The 25,365-nt window shown below is 39.1% G+C and overlaps 5 protein-coding genes across 5 annotated transcripts; 2 read left to right on the forward strand and 3 right to left on the reverse strand.

The window, feature by feature from the left end:
* Nucleotides 1-28: 28 nt before the first annotated feature.
* LOC134192631 (lipopolysaccharide-binding protein-like) lies at nucleotides 29-6,002 on the reverse strand. The gene is made up of 16 exons (XM_062661378.1): nucleotides 5,275-6,002; nucleotides 5,090-5,201; nucleotides 4,875-5,003; nucleotides 3,710-3,780; nucleotides 3,317-3,407; nucleotides 2,851-2,914; nucleotides 2,728-2,791; nucleotides 2,550-2,641; nucleotides 2,172-2,348; nucleotides 2,001-2,066; nucleotides 1,775-1,942; nucleotides 1,165-1,250; nucleotides 793-835; nucleotides 681-732; nucleotides 532-608; nucleotides 29-246 (listed from the first exon to the last, which is right to left on the reverse strand). The coding sequence occupies exons 1-16, from the start codon at nucleotides 5,381-5,383 to the stop codon at nucleotides 196-198; spliced, it is 1,452 nt and encodes a 483-aa protein (XP_062517362.1). The 5' UTR covers nucleotides 5,384-6,002; the 3' UTR covers nucleotides 29-195.
* A 14-nt stretch (nucleotides 6,003-6,016) lies between these two features.
* On the reverse strand, nucleotides 6,017-17,040 carry LOC134192629 (importin-9-like). Its single transcript, XM_062661376.1, has 28 exons — nucleotides 16,851-17,040; nucleotides 16,722-16,783; nucleotides 15,778-15,864; nucleotides 15,629-15,700; nucleotides 15,081-15,299; nucleotides 14,601-14,687; nucleotides 14,141-14,260; nucleotides 13,975-14,075; nucleotides 11,217-11,272; nucleotides 11,004-11,155; nucleotides 10,649-10,747; nucleotides 10,486-10,586; nucleotides 10,299-10,429; nucleotides 9,739-9,817; nucleotides 9,594-9,674; nucleotides 9,337-9,472; nucleotides 9,199-9,277; nucleotides 9,061-9,128; nucleotides 8,236-8,316; nucleotides 8,044-8,169; nucleotides 7,923-7,981; nucleotides 7,647-7,863; nucleotides 7,394-7,560; nucleotides 7,039-7,184; nucleotides 6,805-6,959; nucleotides 6,419-6,509; nucleotides 6,265-6,326; nucleotides 6,017-6,195 (listed from the first exon to the last, which is right to left on the reverse strand). The coding sequence occupies exons 1-28, from the start codon at nucleotides 16,984-16,986 to the stop codon at nucleotides 6,085-6,087; spliced, it is 3,081 nt and encodes a 1,026-aa protein (XP_062517360.1). The 5' UTR covers nucleotides 16,987-17,040; the 3' UTR covers nucleotides 6,017-6,084.
* Nucleotides 17,041-17,389: 349 nt separating this feature from the next.
* Nucleotides 17,390-19,142, reverse strand: LOC134192066 (solute carrier family 25 member 46-B-like). Its single transcript, XM_062660745.1, has 7 exons — nucleotides 18,974-19,142; nucleotides 18,872-18,914; nucleotides 18,749-18,806; nucleotides 18,609-18,692; nucleotides 18,442-18,542; nucleotides 18,245-18,301; nucleotides 17,390-18,100 (listed from the first exon to the last, which is right to left on the reverse strand). The coding sequence occupies exons 1-7, from the start codon at nucleotides 19,113-19,115 to the stop codon at nucleotides 17,464-17,466; spliced, it is 1,122 nt and encodes a 373-aa protein (XP_062516729.1). The 5' UTR covers nucleotides 19,116-19,142; the 3' UTR covers nucleotides 17,390-17,463.
* Nucleotides 19,143-19,190: 48 nt separating this feature from the next.
* Nucleotides 19,191-23,225, forward strand: LOC134192632 (probable serine incorporator). Its single transcript, XM_062661379.1, has 12 exons — nucleotides 19,191-19,313; nucleotides 19,388-19,552; nucleotides 20,210-20,489; nucleotides 21,274-21,367; nucleotides 21,424-21,464; nucleotides 21,526-21,602; nucleotides 21,782-21,878; nucleotides 22,001-22,096; nucleotides 22,173-22,351; nucleotides 22,505-22,532; nucleotides 22,588-22,735; nucleotides 22,883-23,225. The coding sequence occupies exons 1-12, from the start codon at nucleotides 19,293-19,295 to the stop codon at nucleotides 23,025-23,027; spliced, it is 1,371 nt and encodes a 456-aa protein (XP_062517363.1). The 5' UTR covers nucleotides 19,191-19,292; the 3' UTR covers nucleotides 23,028-23,225.
* Nucleotides 23,226-23,298: 73 nt separating this feature from the next.
* LOC134192639 (receptor expression-enhancing protein 5-like) lies at nucleotides 23,299-25,014 on the forward strand. The gene is made up of 5 exons (XM_062661386.1): nucleotides 23,299-23,455; nucleotides 23,519-23,612; nucleotides 24,390-24,528; nucleotides 24,596-24,773; nucleotides 24,837-25,014. The coding sequence occupies exons 1-5, from the start codon at nucleotides 23,329-23,331 to the stop codon at nucleotides 24,914-24,916; spliced, it is 618 nt and encodes a 205-aa protein (XP_062517370.1). The 5' UTR covers nucleotides 23,299-23,328; the 3' UTR covers nucleotides 24,917-25,014.
* The last annotated feature ends 351 nt before the right edge of the window (nucleotides 25,015-25,365 follow it).

A 25,365-nucleotide genomic window follows, 5' to 3' on the forward strand; every position in this document is an offset into this window, starting at 1 on the left:
TGCTTTAGTCTGACCACTGCACATATGCTATGCATAATAACCAAACTGACATAAAACCACAATATCTAGTACACAAATCTAATTAGACCTTCAAAACACTCAATTGCACAGCAAGAAAAGCAGTACTAGTCATATCTTACTACACTACGTCTTTTGCAGCTTGCTGGACTATACGCAAAATGCTGTTCTTGCAAGTTATGACTGCGACATGTCATACTTGACATCTGTGCCAATGGCCAAAGATCCCTAGACAAAAATAATATAATTTACATGCTAATTAACCTAATTCATAAAATATGGACCAAAAAATTAACACTTCGTGCATGTAATTTTTTTAAGATCAAATCAAATTTCGTTTGCATGTAAATTTATACATAGCACTTACTTATATTATACGCCTAGACTGAATATATACCACAAGTGTAATTAATGTTTAAAATTTGCACTAAGTTGTTAACAATAAACTACAGTATTAATTGTATCACACACGTGGAGTTGACGATCTACCTTCATATAGCATTGCATGCTTACCTCCAGCAAAGTGATGTGAGGGTCAACGAATGTCAGAGCACGAACAGTTGGAATTGGAATACCTTTTGTTTGTATTCCTGTAAATTTAAACCTCAGCATTGATATAAATAATACCATAATTAATACTCGTGGCTACTAAATCAGCATACCGTGAAGTATGAACGGTACTCCAAGATTCAACCAAGCCTCAATGTTTTCTCCCTAAGATGAAAGTCAAGAAATGTAACTAATGCATGCAAGCTCACATGTTAGATTGCATACTGAGAAATGTCCAATGATGGAATCCTTCACTGTCACAGCTCCACTGTAGCAACAAGACATTCATTCAATCAGCGTTTTATTCAATAAATAATCAACTACTAGTAAACCATATAGTTAATTAAGTCTCAACATCACATTGCTTAGTCTATAAGAACTAGAGCTTACTTGCAGGTGACTAAAATTGACATGCAAAGTGCAACTTGCAAACAAACAAACAAACACACACACACACACACACACACACACATGCGCACGCACATATACACATGCACGCATACATAAACAAACAAACAAACAAACAATTAAGATAGCAAACACAGACAAATTAACAGATAGCAAAAAAACCTGTTAAAAACTAACAAATTTACTCACTGTATAACAGTGATGTTCTTGGTCAACCCGAGATACAGCCTTCCATCGGTGTTCTCAACCCATAAACCCAATGTGCTATTCAACACCTATTACCAACACATGACAAGCAATTGTGCAACTGCGTTTATGTTTAAGTTTATCAAAACTAAAAATCTATACAATCTCTAGCATACCTTTTCAACTAAATATACTCAAACTATAAATTTCATATTCTTCTAACACGTAATCTTAGCTAAAACTAGACAGCACTTGGAGAGCAGAAACCTCCACCAAGGCAGCTAGCTCAGTCCCAAAAACTAATCAAACTGTTCCTCTATCAAAGTTCTATCATCCCATCAAATTTCATCAAAATCCACCCACATTTAGGAGTAATCCTGTCTACAGACAACAAACAAGCAACCCAATACCGATAAAAAGATAATTTCCTGGCAGAGATAAATTATTTATGTTAACAGTCATTAGGTGTAATTTCTCAAAATCTAATTATTTCTGACGTTTAATTAATTGTAATATACACTGTATAAAGCACTAATTCAAATAATGCACTAATGTCATATGTATAAAACTACGTATTTAAATATTAGTTCTTCATTACCACCAATTAACATACAAGGCCAAGTGTGAAGACGTAAGTGAGGTTTCCATCTGGATGAATAACATAAGCGATCATATCAGTTGAAATGACCGACTTAATGCTATCAGTGCAGATAGTAAATTTTGGAGCTTGTGTAACAGTGACTACAAGTTGCATGCCCATATTTGGAAACTTTGACTTTAGCTGCAAAGAAAGTGAATGTTACAGTTTGTGACCTAAGCAACCACATCATTTATCAAACCGTTGAGCCTGGAATAAGTCCTGCAATTGTGTCCGTGTTCAGCTGAAAAAATGAACTTGAACTAATCTGTGCAAAAACTTATCATTAGTTATACAAGATTTGTCTAAAACTATTACACAAAACGTCTATTCATTTGTTCATGCATATGTGCTCTATAGTTGAGTATAGCACCTCATCAGACGTAATCTTTAGTTTCAATTTTCCAGATTTCTGATAAACTTCACCAGCACTGTTTAGCATTGCCTCAGTGACAAACATGTAAAACATTTGACCAGACAAATATGTTGGCACAGAAAGAGGTTGTGGTGAGAAATTCAATGATGGGGATTTATGGTATGAAAACTGACCCTGCAATACACAAGCCTAGCTAAGCATAAACAGTGTCCACCAGAAAAAATGCAAGCGCGTGCGCATGCACACACGCATGCACACACGCACACACGCACACACACACACACACACACACACACACACACACACACACACACACAACACCACACCACACCACACCTCACCTCACCACAAAACATAAAAAAACAAATACATAACCTTTTGTAAAGACTCGAGATAATTACTCTCAAAGATAGGAGATTGAACTAATCGCAAGTCCAACTGAATGTCATTGCCAACTTCCTCAATCACTATACATATACATTAATTATCATCAAATATACCTACTGCCTCTTGATCGATATCATGTGCAAAACATAATTTTAGCTATACATACAGTCCAAAGTTTCCATTGCTTTTTGACCATTTCTGTTCAATGTTTCAGTGATCTTTGAGCAGGCCTGCGACAACATGCAAAATTCAGCTGTTGTGGAGAACTTTGATAAGTAACCACAATGACCTGGCTTTGCAAATTTGTTTTGATGGCTTTTTCCACGTGGCCAGAAAACAAATTGTACAACCAACTAAAAACCATACATTACTACGTATTAATACATTAATTATACATACAGCACTCAAACAAACATGTCAACAAACATTTCAATACTGCATGAATAAAACTATGTAGGCTGTAAGTTCAAACTACAGTATATAACTAACTAGAATAGACAGGTAAATACCAACAAAAAAGTGATTTTTATACTCATTATGCACTGCATAATTTAGCAGAATACAACTACAATTTATTAATTAATAAACAATACATTAATTAATTAATCTATTTGTATAATAAATATATTAATGTCCATCTTATCATTCAACTTTTTTCTCCAGAGCTGCATGAGTTCTACTCTTTTATATCTCTCGTTTTAATCAAAAGAAAAGAAGGTGCCAAATCACTTGAGAAACCAACCGATTCGAAATACCTTGCTCCTCCATGAAAGTGAACATCCACATTCTGAACATTGAATTCACATCTCACAACAGACGCTGTTGGCTGTCCATTTGCCGTCATTTCTGCATTACATACATAATTATATAATTCACCAACATTAATTCTCTCGCACACACTCGATCACACTGCCCGCAGCTATAGATAGAATACTTAACATGCACCCATGCACTAGACTCGAGACAGTCTCTCCCCGCCTTCGTCATTCCCCGGATAGTCAATCCTCGCTGTGGAGAGGATTGACTATCCGGGGAATGACGAAGGCGGGGAGAGACTGGCTCGAGTCTACCCATGCACCATTAGCTATACAAACACTATAATTAAGATAGTAATAAAACTTGTGTGAACAAAATTTTTACATTTTTACCTGAAGTTCCTGTCAAAGATAAGTCAACAGCTATTGCCAAATCAATTGAGCCATGGTCAGAAATATGAATACTATAAATAGAAACAGCATATAGATATGTGCAACTATATTTAGATGCATTTTCAATTGCAAGATCCTGCAAAGCAGTGTAAACACCGAGTGTATGAAACGTCCATTTAATTTTCAATTTTGGTTTTGGAAATTACATTTAATAAAATGGTCTGCAATAACTGCTAAATCAATTTCTTAAATGAAATAAAAAATCAAGAATTAAATATTGAATACACATTGTCAGGAACCATTCTTGTTTACAATTGAAAATTGAAAATTGATTAACATGGGGACCACGTGAATGGCAACAAGTAGTAATTGATAACCCTCTGCTAATTCAGTTTAATTCATTAGGACAGTGCTGTGGTGTTACCAGTAACACCTAGAGTCTTGTAATTATGTTAAATCTGGAAGTTAGGTGTCTAGAGAAGTGTTAGCAGGAATTTTCAATAGGTATAGGTGTACATATGCATGTCTACATGACAGACCAAGACAAGACAATGGATCAATTGAACAAGAACTCTTTCCATGCTGTTCTGTCCAGCAGATATACTAACTACATCAGTTTAATGTTTATCTGAGGGGTCTGCTATACAGTTCAATTATCACTTTTGTGTAGGCATTCTGTTGAGTAATTTGTGCTACAAAATGCCTAATTAGAGCAAGTGCAGGTTCATAGAAAATTCTGTAGATCTTTACTGCTTTGTTACTAATTTACTGCTATTATATAAGCATGTTACTTGAGCCATTTATTTGTCAATGTGTCACCTAGAGAGCACCTAATGTGTGCAAATATGGTCTACAGAGGCGCCTAGCTAGACATTACAAAACCTGAAGCTTACTATTTTCAATTTTCATGTTAGAACAATGAAAATGGACACAAAACACTAAACTTTTGTTTTCAAATTCTCATAGCTTTAATTTGGATTAGTTGGCGTTACAATTGCAATTTGTGCTGTTTCTTTTTCTGAGATATTCTAGAAATATCATATAATGTCAAATTTCAATAAATTAAAAATCAAATTTCAATGTTGTATTCAATTTTCAATTTTCAACTCAAATTGAAAATTGAAAGGACGTTCTATACACGCATACACGCGTAGTAAACACTCACAATCCTCTGTTTTTGTAACGCCAGTCAGCCTTCATTCGCAGAGAAACTCCTGATGTTGACACCCGAATACCCGAACCACTGTCCAGACTAATATCCAATGACGCAACAGTAGCACTCTCCACACGAATACTGCATCACAAATAATACATTAATATCACATCTAGCTATATGATGAAGCCAACGCTGTATCGCTGTGGATAAGCAACGTGTCTGACCTGGACAGTGTGTAATCAATTTTGCCAATGGGAGTTCCCGATTCTCCTCTTTGGTCAGGAATGTCCATATGCTGCAGCTCTTCTCGCAGCAGCTGCAGTGCCAGGTCTCGAACTGAACAAGAATCGACGTCGACTGTATCCTTCGACAGAGAATATGCGTGGAGGCGTGTAATATCTAGACTAACCATACTGCAGCCCGTGCTCTGTAAGTCTGACGACAAATCCAGGATTGTTAGCCAACGAGACAGAAACGAGAAACGACAAGCAGACAGTAAGCAATTTCGTCTCCATCATCCACAACAGCTTGAAGTAGCTAATGGTGTTGTACGTGATAGTCGGATTACTATATGAATAGCATCCAATCAGAGGGTTATAGCAACTTCCGTGTGTGTAGTGTAGAAAGGATTACTTCCGTACATAAAAGCAGCAACCAATCAGAGCGTGAGACAGCTTTGATAGCAATGTTACTTATATAGTAACTAAAAGTTCCTTACTAACGAAATTGTATCACATTATCAATTACATCCATCCTGACATGTATACCTCCAACAGTAGCTCATCCTATTTATGCACTATTGCATCACCTTCCTGATCATATTCAATAAGATCCGGAGAACCCTACAATGCTAGAAATTAATTGCAAAAATGTATGGTTATTGTTAATGTCAATGCAGTTTCCATTTTCAAGTCTATCTGATAATAACTAAAGATAAAGCTGTGCATCTTGTCATCACATTATATCATACCCTACCATGCAGTACACTACTGACAATCTACTAGTACTCTAACCTTCTCTACTCCTAACTCAACTTGTGCTTCAAACATACTACCACTAGCCTCGCCCCAGACGCAATGTGGATTGCAGCCACAGATGTAGTGGTGATGGCAGCAATCCACACTGCGTCTGAGGCGAGGCTAGACTGCTAATACTGGCAAGTAGGATACATAAAGACGTACAGACAAATTAAACTAAATTTAAGAGTCAAGTAGAAAGATCATGATACAAGTTGAGAGACGTTCTGTCTCTCCATTGGAGTCAAGTGGCTGTCAAAATCAGCATATGAAGGATGAGTGAGAAAGCTTGTAATCAGTTCCTTTAGATAGACCTTCACACATTGGCACAATGTTGAATCAATTTCTGCATTTGACAAATTAAGGACACCAAATTAAATTACCAGCAAATCAACGTGATAAGTAGGATCTTCTGTAGCATCTTCATCTTCACTTTCTTCATCATCTAAAGCAAGACAGCATGTGAGTCAGTCCTGGGCTGATGTGTTTAATTTTTAGTAATTTCAAAAAAGGCAAGTATGAATGTTATAGAATAACCTGCTAAATTTCTAACTAGAGCTTCATCTAATGGTATGAATCCATTTTCTTCTTCTTCCTCATCTTCATCATCACCACTTGCATCTTCCCACTAGAAAATAGGCAGATCTGTTGATACACATGCAAACACACACAAATTTAACAAGTTCTTTGTTACAGATGGCACCACTTCACAGGGACAAGTCCTCCATGCACTGGAGAAGAACTGAGAACATATTATTGACAATCCACCTTGGCCACATATTCTCAGCCCCATGACCGAAGTGCTGACGGGCCACACACACACACACACACACACACACACACACACACACACACACACACACACACACACACACACACACACACACACACACGCACGCACACACACACACACACACACACACCTCATCATCATCTCGATCATTGCTAAGCTTTGATTTCAACTGAGCTGCCAATTCTGCTTGCTGTGACTGCCTAAACTCAAGTAGACTTTGTACTTCGTTCAACAGCAACTTGTACACCTTTACAGGAGCAGGGACCATTGTGTATGCACAATCCACTACCACAACAGTGTACGGCCTTAGTTCACTTAACACAATGCCTTGCTATTCCTTTGTCAGTCATTGCACGACATTTACCTGGCACTTTCTTGACTTTAGAACGAGTTCGTATTCCTTGTGATTGTGATACTGACATTAATTCTTCACCCTTCACTGCAATGTCCCACAACTGACGAGTAGTGCTCTTCACTCCATACTCCAACAGCTTTCCAAGTGCAATTACACTAATCAATGTTGCCAATGATTATTGTGATGTACAAAGACTTTAAAGTAGGTAAATTTACAAACAATGAAACTGTCAACAACATTAAATGCAAAGACTAAGTCTGATCAACTGGTAAACAAAACAAACTGACAAACAGACAAGCAGGAAAGAGAGCAGGGGGAGAACAGACCACTTAACACTTGACCCTCAACATAACTATCAGAGTACCTAACTTTTGTTTCGTATGCTCCGTAAAAGTAAGGTTGCCACTGACACCATACTGTCAGCACAAATTGTAAAGCACTGTCACCAGTAGGACTTGGAACACTCTCCAAAAACTTCAGAACATCTTCCAGTTGAGAAATCATCAGTTGAGCAAACACAACAAGAAGAGACTACATATTACAAAACTTATAATACAGCCAAGCCAAACAGAAAAACAGAACACCAAACAGCCAACAACACAGCAATGACATTTCACCTGAATGACACTTTGTGTTTGTGCTTGTTGTAGTTTACTGAGCACACTCCGTAAAAGAGGTTCTATTGCTCCAGACAAGTATTGACCAGCCTTGTGGACCAACGTAGAGATGAGACGACCAATTAGCAATGCAGAGAACTCAGACCTCCCGGGCTCAAGCAGCTGACTGGCAACTTCCACAACATACTCAATACCACTGTGTCCTCTGTCATCATGCCTACAAAACCATATAACAGTAGACAAAACGATCACAAGTATTACAAGCTATCAAATTACCAGGAAGCCAGCTGTTCAACTGCTTTGGCTACATATGCTCTTAAGCAATCGCATCCACTCTAATTACAAATATAGAGCATGGTTATCAAAGATATATATCAGCAAGTTGTCAGCGCATTGCCTGCATAACTGAGTTGTCATCAGTGTTGACTGTCCTGTTAACAACAAGAGGAAAAAGCTCTGTTACAAACACAAGTTGTAGCGGATTGGAATTTCGAATAATTGGAACAAGAACATCTAGACAGCTCTGCATGTGCATTCAGAAAGGCAAGTAAGACCACAAAATGGTAAGGCAGTGAATATGTAGCCGTACAGATATGAGACCAGACACTGCATTGCCTTGCGACGCTTTTAAAATGCTGACTAGAGTTGGGAAAACTCGAGCTTGCAGTGGCTAAACAAAACACAGAATATTCTGCACATTAAAAAGGTGTATCTCCATCTCCAAATACATTTTATTCTACAAATATAAAAGAGATGCATCTCTCAACAGTATTAATTGTGTAAAGGTAAATCATGTGATGCACAACTTGTCACTAGTGTACTTGATATGTAATCTAGCAAACCCACAGCCAGTCTGTCAACACAACAATGTCCACTGAAGGATACGAGAAACTTGATCATGAAATGTGCCTTTAGCACAAACAGAATCTCAAATACTGCTGTATAGACCCAAATCTGCTTCAGAAAAAAGTGAACAATAAAGAGAGCTAACAGTAACAAATGAGAAGCAGCAGAAAGTAACTGAAATCTTTCTGTCTATAAAGAGTCTGCTATTAGCTTGATAATCTCCTGATTTCCATACTATTCATCAGTATTATACTGAAAGAATGCATCTCTTAATGCAACAGACTACAGTACTAAAAGATGCATCACGGTATACCCAGGAGAAAGTCTCGCCACAAATTGGTGCAAGTTGCCATAAGTCGCTGCGAAATGCTACAAAAAATGGTTGAAATACCTCGATGCGGTGATTCACTTCGAATTCACTGCGACATGCCGTGCAATTGCTGTAACTTGGTGCAAAATCGCGATGAATTCGCGTCGAAATCCCGCAGTGAATTCGTGTCAAAATCCCGCAGTGAATTTACCGCGAGACTTTTTCCTGCGTATATTAAAGACGTTTTGACATGCTAACCTGTAACACAAGTGGATTTGCTGCCAATGCAGCAAAGAGTTCTTCAATAATAGACATCATACTGGGATCTATTGAACCGTTGGAAATAATAAGCACGGGTCATATCTCGTCATTTTCATCTGGTCACAGACCACTAACCATGACTATACTTCAAAAACAGAGCGATAGCAAGAGGAGACAAGCGACTCTCCAAACTGGCTGTCAGCTGCTGGTCTACCTGCATGACAATACAGCATATGCATACAAGATGACAATTGCAATGGAACAACTCGCTACCTTGATTGCTACCAACATAACGTCAAGGACAAGCTCTAAAACACCTTCATCCGACTGAGTGGCAAGAGTAACCAATTCATTAACAGCTGCACTGAGGTAGGGTTGCAGCTTCTCACGATCAAGGTGAGAACAAAATCTAGAACAACAAGAAATAACATGACTCCGCCCAGATAGCCAAATAGCCATGCAATCAAACAGACAAGCAAACAGACAAACAAACAGAGAAAGAAAAACAGACTGATGCTTGCACAAAATACCCTTGTAGTCCTCGAACAGCTGACACTCTAATAGCAGGATGGAATGTCTCACCAAGACCTGACACACAAGCTTCAACAAACCTACCATGCACACACAAAAGTGGAACTTGGAAACAAACAACAGCTGTTCACAAAGTCTGCCTACTTCACACAAAGGTCATGCGGCATCACGCCTGCAAATTTACTGCTCAACCACAAGCAACGTCCAATCAGAAACGGTGAAACTAAATGAAAACAAGAAAAGGTTGAAAGCATGAAAGTGCAAAAACTAAACATAACATAATCAGCAAGCAAAGATGTCAAGAGAAGATCTATACATTAATTCTTATTTCTATAAACTTCAGTCCCCCAAAAATCACACAAGTATCCATTCTAACCTTCTCAAGTAAATGCAGTATGTTGTAAAATGCAATTTATATTTGTCAAAATATGTAAGCCTTGCTAGGTTTTGTCCCACTGACATTAAAATCTAAAATGTCAAAGCTGTCATATTACATATTACCAATACTTATTAATACAAACAGCAACAGCATATCGCAATTCATGTTGAAAATAATGATCAAGTATCCTGTACAATTACATTAATAAAAACTGTGCCTACTACTGACTCTCAACTTTTGCTGTTAATTATATAATTACTTAATTAAGAAACACAATATCCTTAAATCCTAGGACTATTAAAGAAATCAGTAAGAAGTGACATACCATCAGATGTCAGTTGTTTGAGAACCACAGAACTGAGAAAGCCAAGAACATCAAACCCAGTCTTTCCTGTTGACACAACGTCATGCACATCACCAAGAGCTAACATGCATGATTCATACATCTTCCAGTTACTAAACAAGCAGGAAGCCAATCATAAAACCAAAAAGATATACGAGAACAAACTGACTTGTCAGTCTGACTGTTCTTGATCATTTCCATGTGATGTATTATTGCAACTGTCACGGCCTTGGCAGTTGAGAATGCCAACTGTTTCTCATCACAGAGAGACTGACATCACATGCTACAATAAGATTGTACCATCATAAGCACAGCTGGGAAGATGGTCTGACCAGCAAAAGATTTTCTGCAGCTATTCGGACAGAATAAGACAAAGTGTCTTCATCCTCATCTTCAACAAATCGATTCGGATCACCAAGCCATGTTGACACCTACAAATAAGAATTACAATTACACATGCGCACGCGCGTGCGTGCACACACACACACACACACACACACACACACAATAATCAGATCAAACTAACAGTTACTCAGATAAAAATACAACAAAAACTGCCAGCAAAGGTAAATACACACAAAATCAAATGACAGAAGGCTGAAAAACAAACAAAGTAAATGAGATCTATATACACAAATGCTAGTAATTGTAGAAATCATGCAAGGTACCTTCTAGTAGTATATTTACCTGATCATCTGTAATCTGCAAGTAAACGAGAAGATATGGAACCAACTGATCAACAGATCTTTTAAGTATAACTCGAAATTTTGGTAGTGCCATCAACGTCTCAATGAACAAGAAAACAGCATAAATCAAGTTTTCAAAATCGACAGCTTGCTCTACAAAGAAGCTAGACTGCATCCCCAACATCAACAACAGACAACAACATGAAAATGTTACCATCATCTTCAATGTAATCCAATAGATCTCCACAATTTACTCTCATCCTTACATACCTACCCATATCGCATGTGATAATAGATATTTACAAATTGACAACCATAAATTAATGTAAATCCTAGTGCACAATGACTGCACAACCAGCATGCCTGAAAGTTCATCTGCTACACTAAACAATTAAGAAATATCCTGTAATTTTCATGTATCTTTGAAAGAATACAACAATAAGAGAAAGTGATGTCTTAATTAACAGTATGAGAATATCCTACAGTAGTAACAGTATCAAAGTTCAAGCTAAAGACTCTACTTGTTAAAAACTAAAACTTTTAAATATATACAGTCCCCAGTCACATGGTCAGTGACCAACTTTCTCGTTTTGACCTCGGGATGCAAAGATCTATATAACATGCTCTTCCATCTCAAACTTGGCACGGATGCAAGCTTCTTTGTCAATACGTTTAGGAGGTCTTGGCTTGCATTCTGCTCAATCTTCGGCTGTTGCTGCTTTTGTTGGTAGCTGTAACGCAATCCGTCAGCTTGTTAATCAGCTATTAGGCTATTCTTCTAAATCTTTGTCATCAGGATTAGCTGATGCTTTTTCTACTTCTACAGTGGATATGGTTGAAGTTCAGGGAGAAGTTATGATGAAAGATTTGCTTTGTCAGCAGTTATCAAGTGTCCTTCCAGCCACTTTTCCCAATCTTTCTGTTGCTTCACAAAATCATTGCAGTCACACCTTGACGGAATTCAACTGCAGGCTTTGAAACAAGGGTGTAGCATCAGAGACAGAGCAAGGATCAATACTATAGCTTCTCCTTATGCTGGAGCCTGGTTAAGGGCAACACCAAACAGAAATCTTGGCCCGGCCATGCTTCAGCATGAATTTATAGTTGCCATCAGGATATGGTTGGGCATTCCTGTACTTCATGCAGCAAATTCCAACAACGCTTTAAGATGCATATGTGGTCAAGTCATTGACCGCTTTGGCGATCATCTGTTGGGTTGCAGCTATGACAGTACCTTGTTGAAACGTCACAATGCTTTATGTGATGTGATGTGGCATGCATTACTGTCTGACAACAAATCTTGTAGAAGAGAACAGAACTGTTCTGCTAATCATCAATCTCGTCCTGGTGACATTTATCACCTGGACTTCCTTAATGGGAACCCAGCTTTTTGACATCACTGTCCACAATTCATTGCAACTAGCCTCGTACCAGACCCTCTCGCGCCGACATGCCAAATTCCCGTATAACACAACAACGCCGGAGAGGGTCTGGGATCATACCACCTACTTTCTTCACCTAGTGTCGCCCCACGTCATCTAAGTGTCACCCCACGTCACCAACGTCAACACTCTCATGCTCTTAGTTAATTATGAATCTATCCTTTCATCAAAGATACGCTAGCTGTGATATCCGATTGCATACATTCACTGTTTACATTTCGTTCCTGTACAGCTGCATGAGAAGAGATTCATTTTGCTGCATGGAAAGAGATTCATTCACAGAGGGAGCTCGATCCTGAGTTCGATTTACGTTATCTGAAGCTGTGAGGTCCAATGTGATTCAATCAGCAGTCTAGGTAGCTTGGACTAGGAATGCACTAGCGCCGCTCTATACTGTGCTCGGCTACAAGAACAATACGAATCGGGAAGCTCGATTATGATTCGGGAACATTTGGAGCCTAGCAGAGCGTGCCGTCAGACACGGTGTTGACTTTCGCTCTAGAGTCTTTTGGAGAGGAAGTCCTCTTTCCCAGAGAGGTTGGCAATTAGGTAGAGCTTGCGTAGGGACCGGATACCAACACTGAAAGAAAACAAGTAGAGTACAAATGGAAGGTCAAGTCGGCTGCAAGACATCCTATGTGACACATGAGAATAACTATTAAACTAATCGTATTAGTAGCCTGAGGCTTGGTGACATACGAGCTAAGTTGATCATTTAATAGCATAAACGGTAGGCGGGATGATCCCAGACCCTGTCCGGCATTGTCGTGTTATACGGGAACCAGGCACAACGGCGCGAGAGGGTCTGGTACGAGGCTAATTGCAACCATGTTTTGTCTGTGCTGCTGCCATTGAAGCTGGTGCAGCCGGAAATGCTGGAGAAATGGAAAGAGACGAGAGACATGAGTTTAATGTGACTCAATGTGGAGCAGATTTCTTTCCTATCTTTATAGAAAGTTTGGGATATTGGACTCCGGCCAGTCTTAAGACTCTAAAAACTATAGCTTTGAAAAACGACGTTCTCTGGGACTACTTTGAATCAAGCTCTCTGGAATCTTTCTGAACAATTATCGGTTAAAACTTTGGGAGTACAATGCAAAGTTAATTTTAAGGAGAATTGCATTACATGATCTTGTGTTTGGGGACGTTTTTCTTCTTTAGATGACACTATGATGTATTACTAAGTTTTAAGTTGGGGAGGGGATGGCTAGATGTGGGTGTTACAAATATATAATAAATTATATATATATATCCCCAACTTAAAACTTAGTAATACATCGTAGTGTCATCTAAAGAAGACAAAACGTCCCCAAACGCAAACTTAAAAGGTTAAACTTTGGGAATTCAATGCAAAGTTAATTTTAAAGAGAATTGCATTAGGGCATGATCTTGCGTGGAATGATTTCTTCTTTATATACCGGTATACATATATTTATATGTATACATATATTTATATGTATACATTATATAATATTAATAATACTTAAAAATATGTAAAATGTTCTACATTGTTTCTGTTTCTACAAGTACCTGTCTGCACAGCTAGTCAACAGGTCCCACACTTTTGGCAGCAACCTTGAAAAGTGAGCAGAAACTTGGCTTGGAAAGAGGTTCATCAAGCCAACAATAGCCTTGCATAGAACCAGTACCTCAGAAAAACTGTACATTAAATTGCAACACACTAAAGTGTTCTTACCTCTAGAATATCTTTTTTCAAACCAGAATTGACAAACGACTCATCAGATACTGAGAAACACTGAATAAATGTTTCAAGAAATTGTGATAGTACAGGAAAAAGAAGAGTAGAAGCAGCATCCTGACAAAACAGACATAAATAATGACAAAAGTAGACACTACTACACACCCACGTGCATGCACACACACACACACAAACAAACAAACAAACAAACACACACAAACACACACACCACACACACACACACACACACACACACACACACACACACACACACACACACACACACAATTCTGCAAGAAGTACAGCATTGCAAAATTATCCTAAAGCTACATGTAAGGGCAATACAAATTGCATGACAGCACCCACACATGCATGAGAAAAATAAAAGAGAACAACACAGAGAACAAGAGAGAACAAGAAAGAACAGAATAAACAAGCACAGAAACGAGGACTAGACCTTGTGTATCTCAGCCATGGCACCAATGACTGCAGAAAAACCAGTAAAAATTTCCACAGCTCGCCTTCTGTTTTGAATGCTGTAGACCTAAAGAATCAAAGAACATAAATGTCATTGAAAACATCCAAAACTAACCCAGTCACACACACACACACACACACACACACACACACACACACACACACACACACACATGTACTCACACACACACACACACACACACACACACACACACACACACACACACACACACACACACACACACACACACACACACACACACACACACACACACACATGCACACACGCACGCACGCACGCATGCACGCACGCACGCACGCACACACACACACACACACACACACACACACACACACACACACACACACACACACACACACACACAAGCAAATGGTATGTGCTCATAATATGTGCAGATTAAAGATTAAATGCTTGTGATTGCTTATTGCTCACAAAAACCTCAACATTAGTAATGATGTTGTAGAGATGTGGAAAGATGAGTGGTGCAACCAGTGGCATCTGAATGTCAGTTACTTCGGCTGCAAATTCTGTCAGCACACTAAGAACACCATGAATGAGATTGGCATCTCCACTAGACAGAGATGTTATGAGCGTGTCCAATATATCAGGCCATGCCTCAGGCCAGTCCCACTGAGCTATTGCTGATATAGCATATGCCTACGACAAACTTTGTGTGAACAGATTCATATATATATATATATATATATATATATATATATATATATATATATATATATATATATATATATATATTTCGTCTAACGTGTCAGACAAACAGGCACAAATAATTAAACAAACAGACCACAAACACCCTGATCTATTAAACTTGAGAACCATACCAACCTACAATCCTAAACATTAACAGGCAAACAGTCAGACAAGCAAACAAACAAACAAATCTGAATACAGACAGATAGAACAACGACAGCAAAAAGGAAAGCAAAAGTAAGAGTGAGCTACGTAACAGCAAGACTTCTAACACGCACCACTGTAGATCTGATTCGAGCCTCGGGATCCGACAAAGCTGCTGGTAATGAACGTCGAACAATTTGTTTCACCTGTGCAATCCAGAAAACAGTAACTCTGCAACTACAAGTTGATCTAACGACACTGCAACTGAAGCATGCCTACTGACTCTCTCTGAAGGTTCAGGCTCAACAAACTTCTCAGCCAACTTTGACCAATGAATTTCAACGTAGTGTTTCAAAACAACAGATGCAAGCTGAAAATTACAAACAAGAAATTCTATGACATTCAGAGTGTGTTTCCACTAATGCCTAAACCGGTTTAACAAGTGGTTTAAGCTAAACCGGTTTAAGGATTGATCTGTTTCCACCTGCACTAAACCAGTTACATTCTAAACCTAAACCCATTTCTTAAACCTACTTTGATGTAGGTTTAGCAAAGTGGTTTAGGTTTAACTGTCACATGACTTTACCGCGTTTGCTTAGATGGCTTCTGACAACTCTGTTTCGATGATACTGACTATTTTGCTGGTATAGGATTGCCTTAAATAATGTAAGAATCATTTAAAAAAGGACAGAAATCAGCAGCTACACAGAGAGAAGACAGACCGTCCGTACGGCGCTGCTCTTGGTCATTGTCATGCAAATTCCTAGTAGTAGATGCTGAATCAGTGACAACCAACAGCTGCTCTGACTCGGGAGTCGACAGAGCAGCCCAATACTTCAAAATAAAGTGTTCCTAGACGCTTTGTTTCGCACATCCCGGATGTTTCAAGTTCCTAGTGAAAACAGTCGCTTTCTTGAACTGGTTTAGTTTCAAAGTGTTTAAGCTAAATTGGTTTAAGGTGCAGCTAGTGGAAACACAGCCTCATATTGTACACGTGCTTAGAACTGTTGATAAAGCGATTGTAGTACCAGCTTACAACAGTAGAAACTATTCATTTACACAATCTCTGATCTACAATCACAAGATTTTGTATACAGACATGCAGACAATTTAATAATTAAAAAGTAAGGAAAAATACGGACCAAGTCAAACATACACAAACACGTAAAAGACAAAAATGCACAGACAAACAAGCAAAAAATTAAATCAGACATTAAATTTCTGTACCTGTCTGATACTTTGTGGCATTGAAGTGTCCGTAATGACGTCACACAACGTCACACAAAACTCTACAACCATCAGTGTCGTTCTCAGCTACACAAAATTCTCAGTAAGAATTTCCAAAGCGATGCTTACCATCTTTCACTTCCAAAACTCGTAAATGTTCTTCTCCTGCTTTACGAACGTCGTCGTGTGGATCAAGCACAGCCTGCAGACACTCCAACACCGCTTCACGCACATTCACCAGCAGCGACGAATCAATGTACTCCATTCTCAACTATCAGAACATTCTGTGGAAAAGCTTACGAGTTGCATGGCCGTTTGCAATAACGCGCCAATGAGGTCACGTGGTTATATTTCCCGCGGTAGCGCACTTTAATTAAATTTTCATGTACCAAACAAAATAATTAGTATATTTTAAAAATAATTAGTATTATATGTAAGTAATAATAAAACGTGTAACTGTCAGTTTCAGTATGAAATGATAGTGACACTTCTCTTACTTTCCAACTGTCTTATACTTATATGATATTGATTGGTAAGATTAACTTTAGCAATCATGAACCCAATGACATGATCTCTAGATAAAACCTCGAGACCTCAATGACAAGGGATATGTATTACACCATGAGAAGTAACCAATGTTTTTTATCTCCAGCACAGTATGATCACAATTTTCCAAATATAAATTCCAATTTATTATTTGAATATAATAACACATGTCACATGAATATTAAACATTTCTCTCCTACTGTTGTCTGCCAGTCTGTGAATCTTCTGCAAAGTGAATGAACACAACTTTGGCAGCATGCACAATAGCAATTCCCAATACAAGCTGCAGCAACAATGAACTAAACCCTTTATACAAACCATTCCAGCCTTCCTCTTGTATTGTAGTCATCCAACAATCTACAAACCCGCTGTACATTGTATGAACAGGAACACAGCCTATTCCTGTATCTGTATTGTCAATCACAGTCTGAGTGCCTTGTACAACCAATCGATGCAACACAGTTTGCACAGGATAAAGCAGCACACTACTGACAGCCGTACTGATTGTTCCACATAGCAGTTGTGGATAAAATACACTGAGAATGCTGGATTCACTTCCATTTGAGTCTTCTGGATGTGTCCAAGCGGTGAATCGATTTATGCATGATGTCACAATTGCCTCCGTACAATATTGAAGTAAATTATATCCAACAAAGACTGGTGCTGTAATGTACAGAGAGAGAAAGTATCGAGAACAAATCTTGTAGCCAAAGATCTGTGCTACACCTGACTTGATACAGTCAAACACTGCAGGTGTCCCCCCATCAAGGTGACTTTGAACTGACTGGACAACTGATGAAGCATAGAATGGAGAGCTCAACAAAAAAGAAACACTAAACAAGAAGATACTACACAGCTTCATATGAACACTAGGAAGACACTCCAAATGGTACAGTATTTGACAGTGTCCTAGTCTTGTGTATTTAGTTTGTTCTAAGTGTCTTGACATTAAACATGCTCAAGTAGTCATATATTACCATCTGTTCATTAGATGCCCTGTCAACATCACAGATCCATTCACATCAGACAAACTCCTACAATCACAAAATACAACATTGTGATAGACTTCAGGCTTCCAGTACTGCACAACTAGCCACTTTTGTTGTGTTTTTAATTAAATACAAGCAGCTGGCTGCAATAGATTACCATTGCAGCCAATTAATGCAATACTAACTTTGGAAGATAACGTGATTCATTCAGCAGATTCTCTGAAACTCCTTGAATTCCTATCACCACTAGCTCACCACCCAGTCCACCCCATTGAGAAGGAGATCCCTACCATAATATCAACATTCCCTGTTTTGTGCAATATTTCTTTGTATACATTGAATAAGAACATGCCTGATGAGAAGCTATATTGGCCATCACACCAAGTGTTGAAAAAGGAGAAAAAACAGAAAACGAAGTTGATGCGTCTCGATTTACCTACAGCAATTAGCAACAAGCTGACAACATTATAGACAGATCTAGACCGATGTTACCTGACACTGTCTTTGAAATATAACAAAAGGTCGAGACAATAGACGCCACGTCACAAGACTGCAATATTCAAAAATTTCAGTCACGTGATATCATGACTGTATCACACTGAAAACCAGAATTACCAAAATGCCCCTGCGCCTAATCCTACATACCTTTCAACGTCACCTAAAACGTTTACATAATGTAGTAAATCAAAATGTAAGCCCCGTCTTCTAGCGTCACACCTATTTTCTGCTCCTGTGGGGTCCTCTCCACGACTGAGTTTACAATACGTTCTTCTGCCAGTTCTAATGTATCTGAGTTGCGCTGTTCAGGCTTAGGTTGATTCATTGATTGAGACACGCCAAGAAAACTTTCGACTACCATATGCTACGCCTACGTAGAATGTCCAAAGCATCCGGGATTTTACAAATTAAAGTTTTATACGGGATTTTTCTTTATAGAAAGATAGTGACGTACTAAATCGCACCACCCTGTACCAGTTTGGAGTTTGGAGTTCTGAGTTTGGAGTTTGAAGTTTGTTAATCAACAAGAAACGAAAGAATGGGCTGTGGTATCAGTTGTGTGAGTATTCTGTTCGTTTTCCTGGTAACCACGCCCTCGCACATTCAGTTTGTCTTTTTTGTGTCTACCTGCAGCTTGTTTGTTGTATTGGATCAGCTGCCTGTAGCCTCTGCTGCTCTTGCTGTCCGTCATGTCGAAGTTCTGTAATGGGGCGCGCTGCGTATGTTATCCTCCTTCTCTTCACTTGCGTTGTATGCGCCATTCTGTTGGAACCAGACGTACAGGACGCTTTCTTGAAGGTAAGAACAAACTTAACTGTAACATTTCTCGACACTATTGGAGAGATGCATGTCTATGTAGCGTCATTTATGTCGACGTTTTTATCGGTAAATTTCATTACAGCTAGAATAGTTATCCGTCGCTAGCTATGGATCAACATTAATAATAATTATCACTAAATGTTTTGAATGTGTCAAAATTAATAGTTTAATTGTTAGACAGTATGGGCACGTTGGATTGGACTCTTCCAGCCTCTTCCAGAAGGGACTCCATGTGCATGCCCCTCTTCCAACTTTTACAGCTCTGCAGCTATGGTCGGTAGAGCCAACTCTACCAACTCTGCTGCTGGTTGGAAGAGCACGCCCCTCTTCCAACCTTTTCCAGCTCTGGCGTGCTTTTCCAGACTCTTCCGGAAGAAGCTGAAAGAGCCCAATCAAACACGCCCTAAATTATTATTGCTAGCTATGGATCAACATTAATAATGTAACTGGAAGATTGGCCATTATGGCTGAATGTTTGTCCGTGTTAAATAAAATGTCATCATTGTTGCCGTTGTCGTCGAAGGGTAATGTCTCTCAATAGACTACTAGTATTGGAGGGACATAGGGTACATGATGTAATATGTTCATGTACCCTATAGTATTTAACTATGTGTCTAATTACTTTTTGTATGTCAGATTGGTTCATTATGCGAGGATATCGCCCATTTTATTGGACAACCAAACTGCACTAAAGCGAAATCTGACGTTGCTGAATTCTTTGGCTATTTTGGAATCTACCGAATCTGCTTTGCAGTGGCCTGCTTCTTCTTTTCATTTATGATCCTTATGATTAACGTCAGGTCAAGCAAAGATTGCAGATCGGGAGTTCAGAATGGCTTTTGGCTATTTAAGATTGTTGCCATTATTCTCTTTCTTGTGGCTGCGTTCTTTATCCCAGCATCTAGTTTTGGAATAGGTTTGTTGTTATGACTGACAAATTGGTAACTGTACAGGCTGCTGATATAAAACAGTGAGAAGATTTGACACAAAGACAGAGCAGACAAACCACACAGTAGACAGTGCTATGAATGAAAGAATTACAGGATGATTTTACTATTGAATTTGTTTTTTCAGGCAGATGATAGAAAATATGTCAAGAAACACAGTTTGGCTAGTTGCTTGCGATACAATTGACTGGTAGACAGACTGACAAACGACCAATACTGCTAAAGACAAATTGACTGCTGATTCATCTAAAGGAAGCATCTCACAAGTTTGCACATATACTGAAATCATGATGCATTTCAAATAGTCTTAACCCGTACTCACCTCTTGTATTTGGAATTCTTGTCACACAGATTTAATTTAGTAGCTGGTCTTGTGTATGTGTACAACAAAACTCATGTAGACAACTTTTCATGACTTTGATAGAAGCAACACACACAGTAGATTTGCAACTATAGAGTACATGCCCAGTTGTGACATCATGATGTGCACTTCGATAACATTCTCACGGCTGTACAACATACTTTAGTCGTACAATCATGACTTTAAGTATCAAAAATACATGACAAAATTTGCAATTTCATCGAATTTAGAAAAATGTTGGGCTCCTTATCTCTCTTTCAAATGGCTTACATGTTCTAGAAATGTGCAAACTTCTAGGATGATCCATAAGTTAATTAAGATAAATCACCCTTATTTCTACAGTTGCAGTAGTGTGTTACTCTTGAATTAAATCATGCTTTGTGTCTATACAGCAATGACAGTGATTGGAATGATAGGTGGCTTCTTGTTCATTCTCGTTCAGCTTCTCTTGCTAGTTGACTTTGCTCATTCATGGAACGAGTCATGGTTAGTTGGATTTTCTGTTAGGAACAGAACGTGATGTAATTTCATTGTATTTTTAGGGTAGCAAAAGCAGAGGATGGCAACAAGGCGTGGTATTACTGTGAGGCTAATATGTGTAGAAACAAATGTCAATGGCTCATTTGTTACATCTATTGTTATAGTGCTGCTGTTGTGTACTTTTGGTTTGTACCTAGTAGCATTTATTGCCATGGTGTTGTTGGCTGTCTATTTCACACAGGTTCATATCGAAAACTGATAAATAACTTAATTAATTAATAATTAAAGTAATTAGCAAATAGTTAATACAGAATTACGTGATTGTTGATAATTAACAGATAATTAATTAATAATTGGTTAGTTATAAACCAATTAGTTTGGTTGTTGACATGTAAGGTTGGTTCCTTTATTTGTTGACAGAGTGAAGGCTGTGCTTTGAACAAATTCTTTATTGGATTCAACTTCTCTCTCTGTGTTATTGTATCGGTTGTTGCCATCTTACCTCGCATACAAGACGGTTAGCTCCTTAGACAGTAGATGGTTGGTTTGTCTTTTGTTAGCCTATGTGTCTGCATGTTGTCAGTCTCTTCATTTGTGTTTGCCTTCATATTGCTTCAGTTATGATTTGTTTTTGTTCAGTTAATCAAAACTCTGGTCTCTTGCAAGCATCTTTTGTTTCTGCATATGTAATGTATCTGACATGGTCAGCTATTACCAATGAGCCATATGGACTAGGTAGCTACTTCAAATGTTAATTATTAAATATGGTTCAAATGTTTACACCCATTTAACTAACTTGTTTAACTAATAGTTGAAGACTGTCCATTGATCAACAACACAAACACAAACCCTTTCAATGGCTCTCAAATCAGTGCAACTGTAATTGGACTTGTCATTATGTTTGTGATGGTTATATTTGCTACAGTCCGAATGACGACCAACTCACAGCTTGACAAGTTGAGCATGAACCCATCTCGAGAAGAAGTTATGGTGATGAGTTTTAGTAAACAAATGTAGTAATATCTCAAATGTCTCTTTTTATTATGATGTACGCTTGTCTACTTGGTGACAATGACCTGTAGGTGATTGATGTTATGTGAGTAGTGATTGATATTTACTAACACTTGTGTTAATGGTTTGTAGACTAACTTGTTGTCTAATGGTGAAAAGGGTGAGCATGATTGGTTATTGGTATGTTTTTGTCGATGATGTGGTATATGTTGTAGATGTGTCTCCTGATGGTGATGATGATGATGATGATAAGAAAGTCTGGGATGATGAGAAGAACAGGGTGGCTTATAACTATTCATTTTTCCACTTCATGTTCATGCTGGCTACACTCTATCTCATGGTAACTCTCACCAATTGGTACAGGTATGAAGCTCTACCACCAAACTACCTTCACCTTAATTAACTCGTGTGTGTCTGTGTGTGTGTCTGTGTCTGTGTGTGTGTGTGTGTGTGTGTGTGTGTGTCTGTGTGAACCTTAATTTTATACGTTTGTCTATGTCTATTTTGTAGCCCAAGCTCTAGCAAAGACCTGACAAAGTTTGACCACAACTGGCCATCTGTGTGGGTGAAAATCTCTTCGTCTTGGGCCTGCTTAGGCCTATATGTGTGGACTCTCATTGCTCCTCTGGTGCTACCAGACCGGGATTTCTCCTAAAGATCATGATTGCCACTTGAACAGAACAACCACAATAGAACGTTAGACTAAAAGGCTCATTACTTAACTAGTTGTTTTCACAAATTTCTTGCTTAGTGTTGCTACAATATGTTTAGAGGTACAAAGGGTTTTTTTGGGAGCACATGTATCTAGTAGGGCCATGTAGTGATAAACAAGCTGTGTGCTTGAAACCATGAAGTAGGTGTACGTCGTCTAGACAATCAGACTTGAGGATTTACATCCGGGTAACGTCATAATTGTCTACAAGTTGCGCACACGCTGGTGGCGTATTTCGGGGAATATGGCGGGGACACTGTCTACGTTTAGTGCGCGCGTGAACGACTTCCTTCAAGAGGACAATGTCTTTACACGAACCCTAACTACCGTTGAAAACAAGACGAAGGTGTCAAAAAAGATTCAACTCTACAGTACGGCATAGTTTCTTTTGATCTCGCCCGCTTCTTCACGTTTCGTTTCTCTCTATTCGATAGTTTTGATCGCTCTGGCTGGAATTTATCTGCTGGTCGGCTATGCGGCAGCTTTGCTGTGTAACTTCATCGGCGTCGTGTATCCGGCTTATTCCTCGTAAGTCAGCACATTGGCTGGAACTGAACCATTGACGTCATGTCTCCCGTCATGTATATTGTGATGATGTGATGTCACTCATATGTATGCAGAGAATAGGGACTTGCGTGAAGGGAATGGTGGTGCTATTTGTGCTGGTGCTGGTGCTGCTGGTGGTGGTGGTGGTGGTGGTGGTGGTGTGTGTGTGTGTGTGTGTGTGTGTGTGTGTGTGTGTGTGTGTGTGTGTGTGTGTGTGTGTGTGTGTTAAGTGTCAATTATGAAAGAGTCGCAATTGGTGAGTGAAACATCAGGGGCAGTTGGGTCACAAGTTCAAGTCTGACTTGAACACAACCTAATTCCCTTGGGTAAGGAACTCACACACAATTGCCTCTGTTGACTTGGTCTTTGGTAGCAGCCACCACCTGTAACTTGACATCAGCCACTGGGGTGGAGCTGGTGCAACTTGGGTGCCCACACCCGAGTTGGCATCACAAGCTGGTGGTTAGCCCAGTCCCAGACTTTCCTGAGTAGTGCATAAACGCCCAGCCATGTAGGCCTGGGGTGTGACCTGAAAAAGGTAGTTCCTGACATTCCCAAGTGTGTATGTGACTGTGTATGTGACTGACCACAGAGACTATGCAAGCTCTTTGACTTTGTTTTTTCTCGTTGAGGGTTCGTAGCATGACCATTTCTCACAAGCAGTCAATGACTGACATGTGACACAGTGTTCAGTCGTATTTGCTTGTTTGTACTGGTTAGCTTATACGTTGATTAACTAATTCAAGGTGTATTGACTAGATGTAAGGCCCTGGAATCTGAAGACAAGGATGACGATGTCCAGTGGCTGACATATTGGGTTGTTTTTGCTGTTTTCACATTTGTTGAGTTTTTCTCTGATATTGTTCTCTCGTGGTTGCCATTTTACTTTCTGCTCAAAGTCAGTGACCATCCTTTCCAAGTTAATTAGCCAAGATTTACCTCGTGTGAGATTCTGTTACATTTAGTGTGCATTTCTCATCTGGTGCATGCTTCCCATCTCTTCCAATGGTGCTACAACCATCTATAATCGGATCATTCGTCCGTATTTCCTCAAGTATGAGAAGAAACTGGACGACGCTGTTGACAAGGCTGGAAAACTGGCAACCGATGTTTCAAGCAAGGCAAAGGATGCAGCGGGAAACGGTTTCTTGTTTATTTTTATCTGTTTGCTTGTAAGCTAAGTTTAAATTTGATCTGGTTGTGTAGCTATGAGTGGCTTGGCCGCTGAGGCTGTCAAGCAGTCCTTGGCATCATCGACTGACAGCAAGCCTGACAAGCAGGATTAGTTCATTGACTGTATTATGTACTTGTGATGGACGATCAAAATGTAGTGTTCTTGCAACCAGACCTTGCGTCAATACAGTCACAATAATTAGCTATGACAGACAGCGGTAGTGCACTCACAAAGCAGTCCACTCCTTTAGTACACTCAGCACCTAGAGCATTAACTAGTGTGTTTACTGATTATTTGAAACGTGCTTCTCTGCTTCTCTGATCTTCTTGCTGGTATACTCGTCGTCCACGTAGTTCTCTAGAGCCCCCATCACTAGACAATTGTCTCGCAGTCGTCTCTCTTGCTTGTGCAAGTCTTTGTAGATTACCCGGACCATTTCGTCACGATTTACTTCTTCACTCACCTTTCCATCCGTCCCGTCGGCCTCGCAAGCCTTGGAAAGAGATCATTATTGGTGTAACCTTTTCGTCTTGCATGACATTTCTGTATGATTTCTGTCGC

This window comes from Corticium candelabrum, chromosome 16 (genome assembly GCF_963422355.1).
Source record: "Corticium candelabrum chromosome 16, ooCorCand1.1, whole genome shotgun sequence".
NCBI lineage: Eukaryota > Metazoa > Porifera > Homoscleromorpha > Homosclerophorida > Plakinidae > Corticium > Corticium candelabrum.

Bases quoted from the DNA above. Each gene is read 5' to 3' on its own strand.
- LOC134192066 (XM_062660745.1), bottom strand. From the start codon at position 19,115: ATGGTAGTCGAAAGTTTTCTTGGCGTGTCTCAATCAATGAATCAACCT. The intron at 18,915-18,973 runs GTGTGACGCTAG...TAAACGTTTTAG, and splicing joins CCCACAGGAGCAGAAAATAG to GTGACGTTGAAAGGTATGTA. The intron at 18,693-18,748 runs GTAACATCGGTC...TAATTGCTGTAG, and splicing joins TATTTCAAAGACAGTGTCAG to GTAAATCGAGACGCATCAAC.
- LOC134192631 (XM_062661378.1), bottom strand. From the start codon at position 5,383: ATGATGGAGACGAAATTGCTTACTGTCTGCTTGTCGTTTCTCGTTTCT. The intron at 3,781-4,874 runs GTGAGTGTTTAC...TTCTATTTATAG, and splicing joins CGTTACAAAAACAGAGGATT to TATTCATATTTCTGACCATG. The intron at 2,915-3,316 runs GTATTTCGAATC...TATGGTTTTTAG, and splicing joins CACTTTCATGGAGGAGCAAG to TTGGTTGTACAATTTGTTTT.
- LOC134192632 (XM_062661379.1), top strand. From the start codon at position 19,293: ATGGGCTGTGGTATCAGTTGT. The intron at 19,314-19,387 runs GTGAGTATTCTG...GTCTACCTGCAG, and splicing joins TGGGCTGTGGTATCAGTTGT to CTTGTTTGTTGTATTGGATC. The intron at 22,352-22,504 runs GTGATGAGTTTT...AATGGTTTGTAG, and splicing joins CATCTCGAGAAGAAGTTATG to ACTAACTTGTTGTCTAATGG.
- LOC134192639 (XM_062661386.1), top strand. From the start codon at position 23,329: ATGGCGGGGACACTGTCTACGTTTAGTGCGCGCGTGAACGACTTCCTT. The intron at 23,456-23,518 runs GTACGGCATAGT...TCTATTCGATAG, and splicing joins AAAAAAGATTCAACTCTACA to TTTTGATCGCTCTGGCTGGA. The intron at 23,613-24,389 runs GTAAGTCAGCAC...TGTATTGACTAG, and splicing joins GTGTATCCGGCTTATTCCTC to ATGTAAGGCCCTGGAATCTG.
- LOC134192629 (XM_062661376.1), bottom strand. From the start codon at position 16,986: ATGGAGTACATTGATTCGTCGCTGCTGGTGAATGTGCGTGAAGCGGTG. The intron at 9,675-9,738 runs GTAGGCAGACTT...TGTGCATGGTAG, and splicing joins CCGCATGACCTTTGTGTGAA to GTTTGTTGAAGCTTGTGTGT. The intron at 9,129-9,198 runs GTTAGTGGTCTG...ACGGTTCAATAG, and splicing joins GTTTTTGAAGTATAGTCATG to ATCCCAGTATGATGTCTATT.